The sequence below is a fragment of the Cyclopterus lumpus genome, chromosome 17 (assembly GCF_009769545.1).
Source record: "Cyclopterus lumpus isolate fCycLum1 chromosome 17, fCycLum1.pri, whole genome shotgun sequence".
NCBI classification, from domain to species: domain Eukaryota; kingdom Metazoa; phylum Chordata; class Actinopteri; order Perciformes; family Cyclopteridae; genus Cyclopterus; species Cyclopterus lumpus.
The window spans coordinates 20210195-20227701 of NC_046982.1; the positions used below are offsets into that span (position 1 = coordinate 20210195).

At 41.0% G+C, this 17507-nt stretch overlaps 1 protein-coding gene across 1 annotated transcript; it reads right to left on the bottom strand.

Moving 5' to 3' along the window:
• Positions 1-74: 74 nt before the first annotated feature.
• On the bottom strand, positions 75-3744 carry arf1 (ADP-ribosylation factor 1). Its single transcript, XM_034555686.1, has 5 exons — positions 3689-3744; positions 2274-2464; positions 2033-2143; positions 1744-1868; positions 75-1620 (listed from the first exon to the last, which is right to left on the bottom strand). Exons 2-5 carry the CDS (start codon positions 2419-2421, stop codon positions 1462-1464), a joined length of 543 nt encoding a protein of 180 aa, XP_034411577.1. The 5' UTR covers positions 2422-2464; positions 3689-3744; the 3' UTR covers positions 75-1461.
• Positions 3745-17507: the final 13763 nt, after the last annotated feature.

Genomic DNA, 17507 nt, shown 5'->3' on the forward strand with positions numbered 1-17507 from the left:
TAAAAGCTACATTACGCACCTTAACATTCAGCAGTTTTATTGCATAGTGTAAAAACGAAAATCAATTGCAGAAAATGAAAATTATCCAGTCACTTTAATTAGTGCTTTTTCCTCACAAAACAAAAATCTTTACATAAAAAAACACACACACGAGATTAACGTAGTTCTCACAATTTTAGGCAGTTATAAATCCCCCCCCAAAAAACTGTTCGATGCACCCTCAAGACATGTTCAGAGCAGTAAAGCGACACCCACACCTTTTCAAAAGAAGCTCTAAAAACTAAAAAAAAAAGGGCGTCTCGGACGAGAAGGCGTATGTTCGGCTCCTCGTTAACCCCCAAAACGCTGCAGAGGAACAAATACCGGCACTTCGTTAAGACATGTAGCTGAAATTGATTTTTTTTTTTTTTATATCGCCACTTCTCAGATTTTGATTTAAAAAAATTAAATAAATAAAAAAAAAAAAAGGCATGAATGTTCCTCAAGTGAAGACAGAAGGGCCATTGTGTTGTGCGACTTATTTTAGTTACAATTACCGAACACAGTACACACAAAGTTACAGGATAGGGCTGTGGAAATAATGGTTTCCCGTGCAGCCTGATGATGTAAACACCCAGTGAACACACACACACACACACACACACACGACCCTAAAGACCCAACAGAGACCACATCATGCACTTTTGCCAACAAGTATATTGCAAAAAGGCAGCACATGATAAACCTGAGACCCAAAAATACAACAAAAAAAAGAAAAAAGAGCCAACGCCGTCTCGACATACTGCCTTTCAAAACAACTACGAAGCCGGTAGACGTGAGATTGTTGCAGCATTTCTCAATTCGACTTACTGTATAACAAAAGGCTGGTAAGTGTTCACAGACAGGACTTTAAACTTGGAAAAAAAGGGAAGTCAGTATAAAGAGGCCTGTGTTTACTGAATGGTAATTTGGGGAGGGGGGGGGGGGGGGGGGGCTGGTACATGCAGTCACTTGTTAAAGTAACCACAGTGGCTGCAAGTAGTGCATCAGTGTTTGTCAGTTTTTTATCTATTTATTATTATTAAAAGCCCATCACCCGCTACAGTACATGTGACCAGATAATAAGTCATCAGATTGCATTGAGGTCCTGCGACATCATGCTGATAAATTCTTATTCCTCACCCTTTTCTTATTCAACTCACACACGGCTGCCCCTCAGCCCTGAAAGAGAAATAACCACAACAGGATTTGTAGAGTGCAATAAGCTGCCCCGTTACCGAATATATTTACAGTTACATAAAATAAAATAATAAAACCTGACAGCTTTACAAGAATAGATCATCCCCACCACTGGCCTGTATGTTTATGACAATAACTGCTGAGGTAAGGGCAACTTCCACTACTTCTTTTTGGAGAGGGGAACTCAGTTTTTAACTTTAAGAGTAGAGAGCATGGTCTGAGATTGGGGTGGATAGCCGACGATTATTGTTTTTTGAGCTGACTAGACAACCAATCCAGTCCTTCGTACAGGCCGTCCCCAGTGGTGGCGCAGGTCGCCTGGATGTACCAGTTCCTCTGGCGTAGGTTGTGAAGACCCAACTTGTCTGTGAGTTCTGCTGCATTCATAGCATTTGGAAGGTCCTAGAAACAATAAAACTAAATATTAAAGCTAACATGAGCACAGCAGGAAAGACTTGCAGAAAACTGGTTAAGATATATACCTGCATTTATATATATAAAAAATAATTAACTAGTCTGACTTACTTGTTTGTTGGCAAACACTAATAGCACGGCGTCACGCAACTCGTCCTCTGACAACATTCTTGCGAGCTCTTCACGAGCCTCCGTACATCGCTCTCTGTCGTTGCTGTCCACAACAAATATGAGACCTAGAACATAGCAAACAGGGATCAAATGACTACGTGTGTGTGATGTGTCTTTTAAATGCAACGTAGTGGAAAGGTAGTGAATATAATAAAACCCCTAACAAAGTGACAGATGTAAATCCAACAAATATTTTAAAAAACAAAGGTTTTAACATAACTATACGTACCCTGTGTGTTCTGGAAGTAATGACGCCACAGAGGTCGAATTTTGTCTTGACCACCAACGTCCCATACTGTGAAACTGATGTTCCTGTATTCCACAGTCTCTACATTGAAACCTGAAGAAAAAACAAAACAAGAAAAGATCACATCTAGAATAAACATGAAGTTCTCATTTAACATTAATAAGCCGCAAGTATAAATAACGAAAAAACACACGACATCCTTATTTCACAATGTTTGAGTTACCTATTGTGGGAATGGTAGTCACAATCTCTCCAAGTTTCAGCTTGTACAAAATAGTTGTCTTTCCAGCGGCATCCAAACCCACCATAAGGATCCTCATCTCCTTCTTCCCAAACAAATGCTGAAAGATGCTTCCAAACACATTCCCCATGGCGACTGGTGATGGGGACCTACTTTGGCTGAAAAAAAAAAAACCTGAAGAGAAACAGATAAATCAAGTATGAAGACTATGGCTAATAATCAAGCATTATTTGAAGTAGAGCATAAACTGTGTGTCAATTAATCAATTGGTCGTCAATTTTGCCAACTCAAATAGTTTAGGTAATATTTCACAAAAACCTAGTTCCAGTCACTGCTTATATTTATCTAGTGCGTTATTAAACTCAATGTTTTGGGGTTGGTGGTCGCAAAAAAAACAATCTATTTGAGGACACAATCTAAAGCTATTCACGTATCGGCATATAAATTGTTATTAATATCATTTTTTTTTTTTTTTTAAAGAGAGTTAGTTCACATTAGTTAAATCCAACCTCAATTCTATGAGTTTGTCTCAAACATTTAATTGTTCTTGTGCAACTGCTGCAGGATATTCAAACTTCTTTGTTGTTTTTAAACATATAAAAGGGCTTAAAAAGGTCATTTTTCGTGACAAATGTTTACCCAAAACAAATGTCAAAGGAAGGTCAATTAGCTCATTTCCTGTTTCAACACGTGAACAACAATCGACTTTTCAAATGCCAGAGGACACGTTTCTTCAAAGAGACTCCAATCCCGTTTGTTTTGACGTTATAATGGAAAAAAATACAACAAAAAAGGCATTCACGAGGACACCTATGAATGCATTCGCAGCAGCTTTCGTGTCTACGTCAGTTAACACGGTCGCGTGATAAACCGAAAAAAACGGATATTAAATATCTCCTCGCTCAATTTGGTTTAAGTTTCCTTTATGGCACTTTTATGACCCACGGCGGCTCCCATGAGCACTTTGACACGTCGCCGGCCACGGTGCCATGCAAAAAGTCGCCCGGCTAATCTACGTAAACAAACACCGCTAGCTTGCTAGCGGTACGATGCTAACACTCGTCCGACCAGTTACAACCATCGACACTATTTAAAAAATAAATAATACTTACCAAGCATGCAACTATACTTATTTCACGTGTGCGTGTCAACTTAATACAGAATGCGGACACTGGTTAGAGAGTAACGTGATAACCGGTTATTTTCAGATATCGATTGAGATAAGTTAGCTAGCATACGCGGTGAAGTTAGCTCTCAGAAGCTAGTCACAGTTTTCTTCTCTTTACGTCGTGGACATCGTCACGCAGACGATCTCTCTTGGAAACGTACGGCTTTTTATGCGGTTACATTTTGTGAAAAAATTAAATTGGCTTCATGAATGATTCTCTGACACACTTACTGACACAGTTGATGTTTGCTTCCTTGTTAAAGGCGTTTCCTTCCTCAGGAAAATGGCGACAATTTGACACGTCAGAGAATCCGGTCCAGCAAAACGTCCGTCAAGCTGGAGGATGTCGCCCCCTGTGGTCGGGGGGAGAATTGTTAAGTATTGGGTAATACATGCTATATATATATATATTATATACGCATATATGGCATGTATTAACTCTGTATAATCACCAAGTTGTTTTTTGTGCTGTTGTACAATAAACAACGTTACATTTGTAAGCATTTATTTACCCTACCTGTATTCATACATATTTATATTTGTATGTATTTGTCAACAATTCTCTAACTCTTGTTAAACAGCTAATGAGTGATTAATAACACCGTATAATAACTTGGCTGTAATCCTCTAATGATATGTGATTTTTAAAGGGACTGACTCATAAACATAACATATTTAGTGAATATTATAACGTACAATATGATTTATTTTACAACCCAAGCTAATTTGCAACACTGCAACTAAGATGGGCAACATTGTGAAATAAAATATATGTGCAATCATTTAACATGCAAACAAATTAATTCAAATTTCAATGAATATATCATGAAAAGAGGTCACATACAATTAAAACACTTTCTCAGATGTGGTTTGTGCAGAATTAAATATGATTACATGCATCTGAGGTCATATGAGGAGTTTCTGAATGTGAAAGTATATACATATAGTGTGTGTAATAATTGTCCAGACTCGAGATAATGTTCAGAGAGAGGACATTGCTTATTGCCAAGGGAGCATCCTGGTGATGACCTCCGGTCTGTTACACTGGACTATTTAAATGAATTTAAATCTGTAGAGGTATTTGTTTTCAAACTATGCTACTTCCACTTCCTTTTGATCCTCAACCAGGTCATTAAGGACAAGTCTATCCACGCTATTGTTGGGCCAGTTGAATTTTAACCAGGGTCAACTATGCCTGCTACCCCCAGCAGAGGGGGCAGCAGGAGGGTGGAAGGGCAGGAGAGAGCAGCGGGAGGGTAGAAGGGTCTATAGTTGGTGATGGACCACACAGGGAAGGCTATGCTTTTCACAGCAACTGCTGTCTTGTATATGTGTGCGCGGAGGGTATTAACTGAGAAGCATTGTTTAGATTCTTAAACTAAAATCTATTCAAAATAATTTAAATAAAAAAATAAAAAACTCATGACAGACAGTTTCTATCAGTTCTATAAAAAGATGAATTTTGGTCCAGATATGGTACAAAGTCGTACTCTCACTTTGAAACAATGCAATCCATCCCACTGGACTTGAGTTGGAAGTATGACTGAACTAACTGTGGACTGTTGGCCGGGTGTGTGTGTGTGTGTGTGTGTGTGTGTGTGTGTGTGTGTGTGTGTGTGTGTGTGCACGCGTATGCAGCAGTGTGTATTAAAGTACATGAAGTACATGAAGTGTGTGTATAAGTGAGGAAACGTGTGTTGAGATGTTCGATGTGTCACTATCTAAAAAGAAGAAGAAAAAAAAACATGAAAAGGTTGTTAAGGGGATTAACATAACATTTTGCAATCCGGGTACATGAGGAAAAATATGATTCCATATTTTACAAACTGCACATATGGTTCCGAATAACTCTCATTTCACTCCCAACATTGTTTACTATAATTTTGGAAGATCTAAAGCAAATACATAGTGATATTTAATGTTGCTGTGATCCAAAAAACAAAAATCAACCCCCGAGTCAGAGCGCAGGTGCAGCCACCGAGACAACAGAGATCAGTCAGAACACATGCAATGAAAAGCTGTCAAAATACTATTTTTTTCTTCTTGAGCCCATTCATAAATCTGGACCGGCGATAATCCCGTTGCTGAAATATTATACCCCGCGTCAATGGATTGTCACTGTTGTTTTCTACCATTTTGAATTGAAAGACACATTTATGATGCAGAAACAATGCCGAGCAAACCACAGGGTCATCTTCAAGATTTACGAATATATTCAATAGCAGCTGTGTTTTTTTGTTGAGAGGATTCTAACGGAAACTTCTATTTCAACCCTTTGTTGGGGTAAAAATGATCGTAATATGCATTCATAACGTACCGTGTAGTGAGCCGAAGGTACAGTAAAGATCCTAGGGGTTGTGCTAAATCCACCTTTCCGTGCTGCACAGGTAACATCCATTTGAAGGGTTCCCCTCCTTCCTCGTTTCTCCTTTTCGGCTTCATATCTCACCAGTTACTGACAGTTGTCTCGTGGACTAGAAATAGGACAGTCGGTGTGTGTGTGTGTGTGTGTGTATATATATCACCCCCTCAAAAGCACACACACAAACACACAAACTAATTCTGATGGTCCCACACATGCACTCTCTCTTTCTCTCTTTGTTGTTGTTGTTGAATCCCTTCTTTATTTGTGTCAAATATGTCCCCCTGAATACATGTTCCCGTCTGGGGGATCAAGGGGGTACAGCTACAGTACCAGACTTTCAATATAGCCCCTTTAAAAAAAAAATGAAATACGCTTATTTTTTGGGAAATGTCTGGGAATAGAAACAGACTACATCATCACCTGGGAGGCGTCAGCCAAGTCATGCCCCGAAATCAAAGTACATTTAAGGCTGATGAGGCAGAGAGTGACGCTTGTCTGCAGTTTATGAATGGAAGAGGGCTGCCAAGGAGCCAAACAGGCTTCTCAGTAGGAAGTGGTATAAGGATCTCAGTAGGGGCCTTACTCCCCTCTGAGACGAGGCCTTGCAAGGATAAAAACGCTCAGTAAGGGGCTTGGGAACGCTGATCTGCTGTGTGTGTGTTTGTGTGCGTGTGTGTGTGTGTGTGTCCCTGTGTGTGCGTGTGTGTGACGGAGACAGAGGGAGATAATGTGTGTGTATGCATGAAAGTGTACGCAAGAGAAGTGTTATCTGTTCTGTGAGCCTTCAAATCCTGACGTATAAGAACTTATTTTGGATTTGGAGTTTGTGTGAATGGTTCGGTGTGTGTAGGGGGGGGGGGGGGGGGGGGGGGGGGGGGGGGGGGGGGGGGGGGGGGGGGGGGGCAATAATCATAATATTCATGATAATAGATGCACGTTATGAAATGGCCCACAGGCAACCGATAGACTGCTGCTGTGTGTGTGTGTGAGTCGTACAAAGGAGCCGGTTTTGGGGTCTAAGCAGCGCTGGAACTCGGATGGACAGGCATGGGACGCCTCCCTCTGCGTCTCATGTCCTGGATTACAGGTCGGGCAGAAATCCCAAAGGAGGTGTGAGGCAGGAAACAGACCGAACATTATTACAACGGCCCGGCGTCGTTGCCATGAGAGGATACCACGCTGGCTTCATCCATTGGCAACGAGTGCCACTGGGCACCCTACCCGACGCCTCTCACAGTAGGGGGCGCTACAGAGAGAGACGGGCCGGGGCGAAAGGATAAATGTGCAACCGGTGTCGGCTGCCAATCACCTTTGTATGGTGATTGTCGGCAGCCTGAAAAGGTCGTTAAGGGGATTTACATACCATTTTGCCCCCCCCCCCCCGTGGTACACGAGGAAATATTCGATTCCGTATTGAGTCGTTGCCTCGTGAAGATTGTTCTTGTGTATTTTGACAGCAATGAATACTATGAAATGCATACAAAAAAACATGTTTATGACCAAACTTACGAGTAAAAATGGTAAGTTCGTCACGCATTATGTGTTTTTCTCGCATTAATCAAATTTCTCGATTGCGCTACTATACATAGTAGAGAATCTTTGCATGAATGTAATTAAATTATTGGTGTTGATTAAGCTCACTCCTCCAATGACAGCTGGCCTCGTATACATGCGGGAGCCATCGGGCTTGATGAGAGATGTCTTGGGACATCCGTGACAGATGGTTTGGGACAAACTCTTCGAGGACGCACTTCCTCGGAAAGGACACGGGGTCCTCTGGCGTGGGGAGTGGGGAAGGAAATGAGAATGGGAATTGCTTGGCTTGCAGGAAGTGGATATACTGGCGAGGTGTGAAGGGTACACCTCGCCAGGGAACTGGATTTCCCGGTTGAAGGGTGACTTGGTTGGACGTGAGGTTACCATGGTCCATTTCTCAGCACCCTTTGTATGACCTAGATTGAACGGACCATTTCACCTTCTAGGAACTCGAGAGGACGTTTTTTCGACTGATGTCATATTTGAGGCTACGTCTGCTCTTTGAAACTTACTTCAAGCATCCGCATGGGCCCACGATGACGAGCCATTGCAAGATGAAACAACAATGAGGATAAAAGTATTTCTTTGAAAGATTTTTGGTTTGAAGTTGATTCATGTTTGCTGTGTATACAGATTGTCTTTTTAAGGGTTGTCCCACCCCTGATCCCAGTTTTAAATCCAGCTATATCCCATTGGAGGAGGCATCGAAGATTAAAGTGTGAACCTGTTGCACCTTGGGGTAGATAATTGGTTGGAATGCACAGCATGTCGAAGCAGGGCCTCGAAGGACCAGCCAGCACCAACCAAAAAACCCGTGGCATCAAAACCAGGTCGGGGGTCCAGATTTTGGCGTTTTTCACTTGTCACGTCGATTCCAAATGATTTGAAACACAGTCTCATATTATTTCTCCAGCATTCGAGGCATCTGTGACATTGACAGGCTGATCGTAAGTGGCCCTTTGGGCCCTTCGGAGAGGCCTCGTGGCGACAGGCCTAACGCGCTCTCAAGGTGGTCCAGGTACAGCGTTGTTTTTTATTATTGCTACTGACAACTGATCTCTTTTTGTTGTGCAAAGCCCTCAAAGATAATCCTTTACGTGATTGAATAATGAATTCGGAGGCATTTTGAACATTAAATACGAGTGTGTGCGTGTGTGTGTGTGTGTGTGTGTGTGTGTGTGTGTGTGTGTGCCACAGGCCAGAAAACATTATGATATGATAGTTTGGACAATTGATAATATTCCACCTTAACATCGTGATACTTGGATACTATCACAGGGTGGGCTTATTTGAATATGTGTGTGTGTGTGTGTGTGTGTGTGTGTCTGTGTGTGCTTCCTGTGTGTGTTGCTTGACGGCGCACCTGTCTGCCTTGAGGCTGGAAAGACTACAGCCTCTCATTTCTGGCTAGAACTCGTGCGGTAATGCATTAGAGGGCTTGTCATTGTACTTTATTGAAGGCCCCTGACAAGCTATTTGACACCCCTGACAGGGTCAGAGGTGTCAACCTGCTTCAGACTGACAGGGAGATGGACACGTAAGGGCACGGGCAAATTAGGTTGCTACCCGAGTCAATTGCAGGTTGTAGCCCGAGGGCACGTTGCCAATAAAGCCGGGACGTAGTCGCGTTTCGATGCGCAGACGGACAACAGGGGAAGTGTATCATCACTATTTAGCATTTAAACCGTATACTTATTTTTTTTTTTACCTCTTTCTGCATTACGTCAATGTGGAAAAAAAAGTACACGTGGGAAAAACAAACTGGAAAGGGTTATACATCTAAATAAAAGGGGGTAATTAAGCACGTTATGTCACAATAATAAAAAAAAAAATATATCGTGACTACACTTGCCATGTGAAGATTGGGATCGTAAAGGATCACAAAAAAAAAAAAAAAAACAGCAAACAATTTAGCCCCGAAACCTGCACAGGATGGAAATAATGGCACAATGAATTCTAAAGTCTCAAATCCTTGTTAAGACCCTGCATCTTTCAAACTAAACTGGATCACACCAAGAATCTCCTATCCCTTTATCCTGTTTAGATCCTTCTAATCCCTCAGCCATTTTCTATTCTTTCTCTTTTTCCTCATTTCAAATGGCAACTGTCGGGTTTGTCCGGCGTTGGAACGTTGAGAATTCGTCCTCCGAGTGAAAAGGAAAAGTAACTACATTGAAGAAAGGAAGAACAGCTTGACGGAGCCGAGAATGCTAGGGATCTCTTTAAGTCCCGTAATGAGATGTTTTCTCCGCTCGGAGCTCGTATTGACATGCAGACTAATGATTTCCACAACGTGATAGATTGGGAGAGTAATGCGCCGGGCTGGGAAAAGACAACACAGAGCGATTTAATTCGTAGAGTATAGCCAAGACACTCAGCGCCTCTCTTTATACGGGATGTGAAGAGCCTCTATATGACATCACTTCTCTGGAGCGGACGCGCGCAGACGCAGTGTTGCGGTTTGCGTCCACCTTTTCATTAACGAATGGGGGGAAACTGACGAACTGCACATTTAAAAGCGAACGCGAATCTCTCTGGATCACTAATAAATACAGGTTCAATACGGAAACGGCGGTTGCATTCACTCAAATACCCGCACACGATTTAGACAGGACTTGAATGAAACTCTCCTTGCAGTCCAAGACCTTCCAATTAGGTACTAATGTTATCTATATTAACCCTTCGCCCCTTCCCCGACTTAGCTTTATTTGGGGAAGGGCGAGGGGGTTGGGGTTGCCTCAATAAAAGCAGCACTAAAAAGCAATTACAGTGCTGTGAAGAATGGGACTTGTCAGTAATTTGCTGTCTAAAACCGTGGAGATTGCAGGTCTGGGGCCGATTGGAATTCTGAGCCTGGAGTGCAGTGTGGGAAAAGCAGTGGGAAGGCAAGCACCACCCTTTGTGAGGTAATTACTGGAACTACCAGAGGCCAGCGCCAGTCCCTGCTAATGATAACCCCGCTCCTCTCCCCTGCTAGTCACCTTGTAATTGATACACCCAATCTCACTCACTCAGGACGTGTCCACAATAATGCGGATGAATTTGGACATGCATCTTCCCCCCACACCCCCTCCCCCCCTCCCTACGTCCATCTACACTAAGCTGATGTTTTTTTTTTCCCAACCCCCCCCAAAAAAAGCATCCGAAAACAAAAACAAAGTCTGTGAATGTAAAGATTAAAGGTCATATTTGAAGAAAAAACATTTACCAAATTTGGTCTTCGTGAAAACCAAATTCTTCAACATGTACATGTGTTGTTTTCTAGTTGAGTTGGAGTATGGAAAGATGCTTTGCAATCAAACAGTAATTGATTATAACAAGAAATACTTTCTTTTTCTTTTTCTACCACTAAACTGATGACAAAGCGGCTCTTTTAATTGAAAGAGACGGCTACAGAAATTAAGTTTTAACAAAAATAAACTACGTTTAGATTTACACGGGTTATATTGAATTTTCTGATAAATTTGGAAAAGTTGGATATTCCAAAAAATGCTCAGATCTTTTCTTTCCTCCACTTTAATATTTTTTTCTTTGATGACCGATGAAGGCACAGCTATAAAATAATGATTTCACTGACATTCATGAATGCCGACTGTTATTTATCTCATGATGACTGGCAGAGGCTCCGCTAGGCCCAGCGCTGCCACCGGCTGTAAAGCATGGTGAAAATAGCATGCTAGCTAACTAGCCCGCTCTCCGTTAGCAAGCTAGTTTGTTCCACCGTGCTACGCCACAATGTGCTTACCTTCCTACGCCTCGTGACGTCACCACTCCGCTGCTTAGCCGTTGCTGAATACCTTCACTTCCGTGAGTCCGTGACTTGCCGTGCGTCGGTTTATTTTTTTTACAGATTCCTCCAGAGTTATTTTGATGATACAACAACAACAACAACAACAACAACAAACACCATTAGGATCCACTTCTCCACAAGTGAATAGACAATCTCGGTCTTTGCGGGGATACAATAGGAGTACTACGAATATGAAATTAGAGATGAGAGAAATTGGAATTAAATATTTGTAAAAAATGATAGAAACTGCTTCCGAAAATGCATTTGTGCTGCTCATCCTGTGCCTGCTGAACCGCTTTGAGCTACACAGAGGTGAAAAGGTGACTAATGAGTGATCATGTCTCCTCCTCCCCACTACAACCCCGGCCTGCATTGATCTGGAAGGGTGAACCCCCCCCCCCCCCCCCCCCCCCCCCTTGTCAACCTCCAGGCTTGCAAACCACCACCACCATCACACGGCAACATACCTGAACACAAACACTCTCAAACTGAAGAGTCGGCGCGATAATCGCATGCGCAAAACGCACCTGTAGACTGTGTAGGGCAGTAGTATGTCTCCCATATCGCCCCCCCAGACACCTCTCCTCCTCCCCTTGTTATCCCCCCCCAGTTTGACTAATGTTCTCTTGTAAGTACAGGGGTGGCAAAATTCCTTTTGTTGGCTTCAACAATACAAACGGACACTTCAAACGGGGATGAGGCTGCTTTACAGGTGCCACATCTCTTCTGATGATGGCTGCCCCCCCCCCTCCTCTCTTTAGAAATCTTGCAGATAACCCATCCATCCTCATTCATGGCAGGTGACATACTTCACACGTTACACCGAACCCGGCTGTAAAAGAGAAAACAACGTAATGCCGTGATTGCGACAGATGTTAAGACGTTTTCCACGGGGACATCGGAGGATGGAGTTATCTGTAAAAGAGTTATTTTTTTTCTGTCTACTGTATCTGATGTTTTTTTTTTTTTCTTCCAAAAGTGGCGAAAAAAAAGTGTTGTGTGATAAACAACACGTTGGTGGATCTTAAGTTAGAATTTAGTGGCCCGAAGTGTCGGATAAAGGTGTGAGTGCTGTCAGGATCTATTTATTTAGAAAATAGAGGTGAGAAATATCACTTACAAGCCGTATAAAAATAAGGACTAATCAGGCAAAATGAAGGCATTTAAGGGGGATTAGTTTGTAAAACAAATACAGTAATATCAATACTTATAATAATAATAATAATAATGTGTTAAATGTGTTTGAAGGCATAGCGGATCCCAGTAATCTAATTCCAGACAGAAGAACAGATAGACATCAAAAGATTGGCTTCAAAGTCAGTTACATAATGAAATGCCCACACACTGCACTTCCCCTCTGTAGTTCAGTTTTGGCCCATCACCTTTGGTGTGTGAGAGGCTATAAACAAGCACAGCTTTGTGAATCACATTCTTTAAAGCTACAGTCTGAGCTGCAGTGTTAGGCATTAAAGCAGCCGCAGAGCCCTCTCTGATATATCACCTTTTGAAAAGACCCTTTTCAAACATTTGCAAAAGTCTCTAAAAAGTCTCCCTTTTTCAGTATATATATAAAAAAACAACAACCCAGGTTTGCGTGTTTGTTACTGGGTTCGTTCTGTTCAGTAAAACATCAAAAGGACTCGGGAGGAGCGAAACAGAAAGAGCCGTGCTGTAACCGAGGTGTGACTTTAGCGGGGAGTATTTTGCATGGTGTCATCGGGGAGTGTGGGCCTTTGCACCCCGCGTCCACTGTATACACGTCGCTTCGGGGTCCTGCCCCCCAGCGACAACGCGGCTTTATTGAAATGCGTGCGGCGGTCTCTCGAGTATGTCAGGGTGAAACTCTGGGACGTTAAAAAAAAGAGGCGACTGATTGCAATTAGGCCCCCATTGTCTCCCATTTATATGGTTATTGGGTGGGTGCCTCTTGCAGTCTGGTCGCGTCAAAGTTCTCACAGTCAGGATGCCATCTCGTGTCCCCCCGGAGCCACCGTGGGCCGACCTCTGGCAACTATCTGCTAACAATGTTCCTCTCACTTGGGTGACAAAGCTCCTAGGTGGGTCCGGTCTGAAGGGAAGGGCCCATTTCCTTCTGCGTTGCTTGCGGGGCCGGAGTTTCTGTCCATCCTGTGATCTGTTTCATGTTTTGCACTTGTTCACTCCCATTCGGATCGGTGTGAAAAGAGTCAAAGGTCGAGGTGTGTGGAATGAGCCCCGCCGACAGCCTCTCCCAGGTCACTAAAAAACCAAAAAAAACCTGAACCTGGCTGGCTCCCAGGAGTTCATATACAACGGCTCTTCAATGAGTCTTTCTTCATTTCCCATCATGAGGCAGGATTTAAAATGCCAGGGCATTTTTTTTCCATTTTTTATGAATGTCTGAGAAAAAAAAAAAAACGAGTATACCCAAGTAATGAGTTTCAGTGGGACAAACTGTGAAAGACGGCTTAAAATATAGTTTGACGTGGGGGTGGGCGGACTATTGAATGCACATGAATGAGAACGGAAGGGTATCACTTTTTTGTGGTGCTTCCACTCTGGAAGGGGGGGGGGGGGGGGGGGGGGGGGTGTATCAATCTTTCTGTGAGATAATGGGGTTAGATAGCAGTGAGACCTGGCCTCTGGTGGTGACATTGTTGCGCGGGCTCAAAGACTATCAAGGGGTCCGACGGCTGAGCCGGAGCACCGGTGGGCTCCATTCACATCCATCCCCTAATCTATCTTGAGATCAGGTTTCTTTCTCTCCAACAAAGCTCCATCTTTTTTTTCCTCAACTCTCATCACTGACATTTTTTTTTCTCCAAAAAGCACAGCTGGGCCTCTGCAGTCTCTCAAAGAAATCTAATTATTAGTTCAGCTTTATTTTCTCCCTCCTCTCGTCCCATATGACGAATCCATAGCCCGTGTTTTTCTTTTGGTGGGCGCTGTGGCCGGAAAACCCTATTAGTCCTAATGACTGACATCTTGAACATATTCTACGTGTGTGACTCTGATTAGATGTTTCATTCATGCGGGCGTCAGTATTTTCTACGAGTGGGGTTGGAACGGTGTCTTCGTAGATGAGGTCGCCGTCTGCAGACAGACGGGTCTAATTCGGTATTCAACGTGGTAACTGCACGGCTGTGACGGGATATTTGTTTGTTTGTTGACGATTATTACCTCATGTTTTGAGTCGGCGGAATCAGGAGTCACCCTTAAAACACGTGTTGAACTAGAACATATCTCGCTGTCTGAATTATAAGCAATAAAAGCTAGTTTTCAAGGTATTGCATGACTTGTTATCATCAAATCAATTATACTACAGCTCTACTGCCGTTATAGAAATCATTGGAGAAATCATCTTTGTTTCCCGGTTACTTTACACTCTTCCAAAGCTGAATTTCCATTCATAATTCCATTGCAACACAAACTCATCTCATTAAAGAAATAGTAAACAATGTGTCATTACTCATCTTGTATTTTGTTTTCTTTTATTACCCTGCGAAATAAACTATTAAACACATTTCAACAAAACTGGCCAAATATGGCTTCCCACAACTATAAGATAAATCAAAGGGAAATTTTATTTTATTTTTCGCTTCCTTCATAATCAGCTCAGGCTATTACAAAAAAAAACTCATGATTTTACAAAAATCTTCTGGATTTGAGACAGTCAGGCCTTTAGGTATTATATATATATATATATATATATATATATATATATATATATTTCATTTAAAAGAGTGTGTTTTCATTGTCAAGTGGCAGAATAACGTCACCTACTTGTTTCACATTGCGCTATCATCTTCAGATTCATGTGCTACACTTATATATATATATATATATATATATATATATATATATATATATATATATATATATATATATATATATATATATATATATATACACATGTTATATGTATGGTGGTGGTGCCTGTGTTTAGGAGCACTGAACCATCTTTGGCTGTGTAATATTTTTTGCACTTTTCATAAAAAAATGCACAAACATCATGCATCAGGCGTTAAGTTCAGTCACAGATATTAGAACACGTTTTGGTTGTTTATGTTGCTTTATTTTGGTGTTACAGAGTTAACTTTATAAATCTACTACAGGCTACAAACAATACCTGTGTGCAGTCAGTAAAAAAAACCAAAAAACAGATGAGGTAAAAATGCTACAGCGTTACAATTCACAACACCGTTTAAAAAAAAGAAATGTATTTCTGCAAATATATACTTTTACTCACTAATATGTACATAGCATGAAATAAATAATTATAAAAAAAACATCAAATTTTTAGAAATCTATAAAAAAAAACGCAAAAAAAACTAGTTTGTACAAAACTTTGGATTTTTAAGAAGAACAAAAAAAATTAGAACATAAGCAAATTGTCCACACAAAGCAATCAATCACGTATAAAGTGTACAGTAATAAATGCAAGATAAGCACTTCTCGTACTGATAGTGGTTGCTGGTGTAATTTATTAAAAGATGACTTTAAATGTGAAACTGGTCATGGCTGCTCATTAATATTTTCAGTCTGGGTTGAAAAAGTAATTATTAATATACATGCCTGAGATATTACATTGGCTGTAAACAATAATTCATCAGTGACTTTTTTTTACACACATCTCTTTAAAGTCAAGGCTATCAGCGAAATGGCACACTCACCTTTTTTTTAATAAACATTATGTATACTTTTTCTCAGATTTCAGTAGTTTTTCACTTTCCAAATAAATAAATACTGTGTTCTATTTTTACCCAAATTAAGGGAGAGCAACATTAACCATTTTTTTTTCTTTTTTTCTTTTTTTTGCCCTGATGCTCAGCAACGACTATAAAAACCACAGGCAAACTAAAATAACATAAACTCTATTTTGGTCTATTTGGTTAAAAATGGGATTTTACTGTATGCAAGAATTAGTCAAAACTTCACATTTTTTTTCTCTCTCTCTCTCTCTCCAAACTACACATAATAGATTTCTTTCACGGAAAGAATCGATACATGCAACAAAAAATATACACATAACACAAATGGACCTAAACCCACACGCTTACACAAACAAACACACACACACACACACACACACACACACACACACACACACACACACAAATATTATCTTTACTTAGCAGCATTAAAATAAGGGAAGTATTGATAGTTTCAGTGACGCTGCTCATGGTTTAGTTTTCGGGAACAAGAAGCCACAGCCGATATAAACATCTCATGCACAGGTTTTGGTCATCAACTGAGAATTATACTGCGTTATTACAGAGCTTATATGATTGACAGTTTGCCGTTTGTTTTATTTTGCTAGGGTGAACAGAATTGACCATCAAAATATCGTAATAAAATAATTCCACGCAGTGTTTAAATGAAACAAAAAAATATATATAGCGGGAATATCCCTTTTTTTTAATTATAAATAACAGTTTTCCCAGCACCCAGTCAACATGAGTCATTGCTAATACTGATAAAAAAAAAACAAGGAGAACATGCTTCATATTTCTCAATGGGACACAAGTGCTGACCTTTCGGATTCATGTGCAGCTCTCGGACCACCGCAGACTTACGGGAGGCTTATTTTTTTAATTTTCTTTGGTCATCACTACGATGTTGTTCAAAGCATTGTTACTCTTAATAAGAAGGAAAAAAAAGCTCCCGGTGTTTTCAGGTGTTTCAGGAAAATGTGCGGACTGTGTGTATATATATATATATATATATATATATGATGTTGATGTTCAGTGGATGTGGCTCATGTCTACTCTTGAGATGAAAAATTAGTAATTTAAAGCAGGAAATGAACTCGTTAGCTTAAGAAATTTGAGAACATGTAAACACATTGCGGCATAATAACTACATTCGCTCAGGTGCAAGTGCATTCTTACCCAAACACAAGTAACATATTAACACTATAAAAAAAACACATTCGCGCAAAACAATGTTAGTTTTTCCAGATATACACACACACACACACACACACACACACTTATAATGTCGAGGATGAGAATGCATGCTGTCGAGTGTCTGATCTTGCAAATTGAACTTTGTCACTTTCTGTGGCAAAAATCAAGTTATAGATTTTACACATTGAAGAACAAATTTGACACTTTTTCACACAGTTCGACCCCCCCCAAAGAAGACGTGAAAGCATTGGCGGCAGCGCTGGACTATTCTCAACAAAACTAAAAACTACTTTAAAAAAACACAGAAAAATACACCAATATGGTGTTTGTCAAATTAGCCCACGGTACTTTCCCACGTCTTCGCTGGAGATACGGACATTGTTGTCATCATCACCGTCTGCATGGTTCATATGGATGAAGGCTTTTGGGACGTCGACATCTTACTCGACCCTCGATCGAAGCGGAGACG

Coding starts and splice junctions, on each gene's coding strand:
- arf1 (XM_034555686.1), bottom strand. CDS start 2,421: ATGGGGAATGTGTTTGGAAGCATCTTTCAGCATTTGTTTGGGAAGAAG. Junction 2,144..2,273: donor GACTACCATTCCCACAATAG/GTAACTCAAACA, acceptor TTTTTTCTTCAG/GTTTCAATGTAGAGACTGTG. Junction 1,869..2,032: donor TTACTTCCAGAACACACAGG/GTACGTATAGTT, acceptor GCTATGTTCTAG/GTCTCATATTTGTTGTGGAC.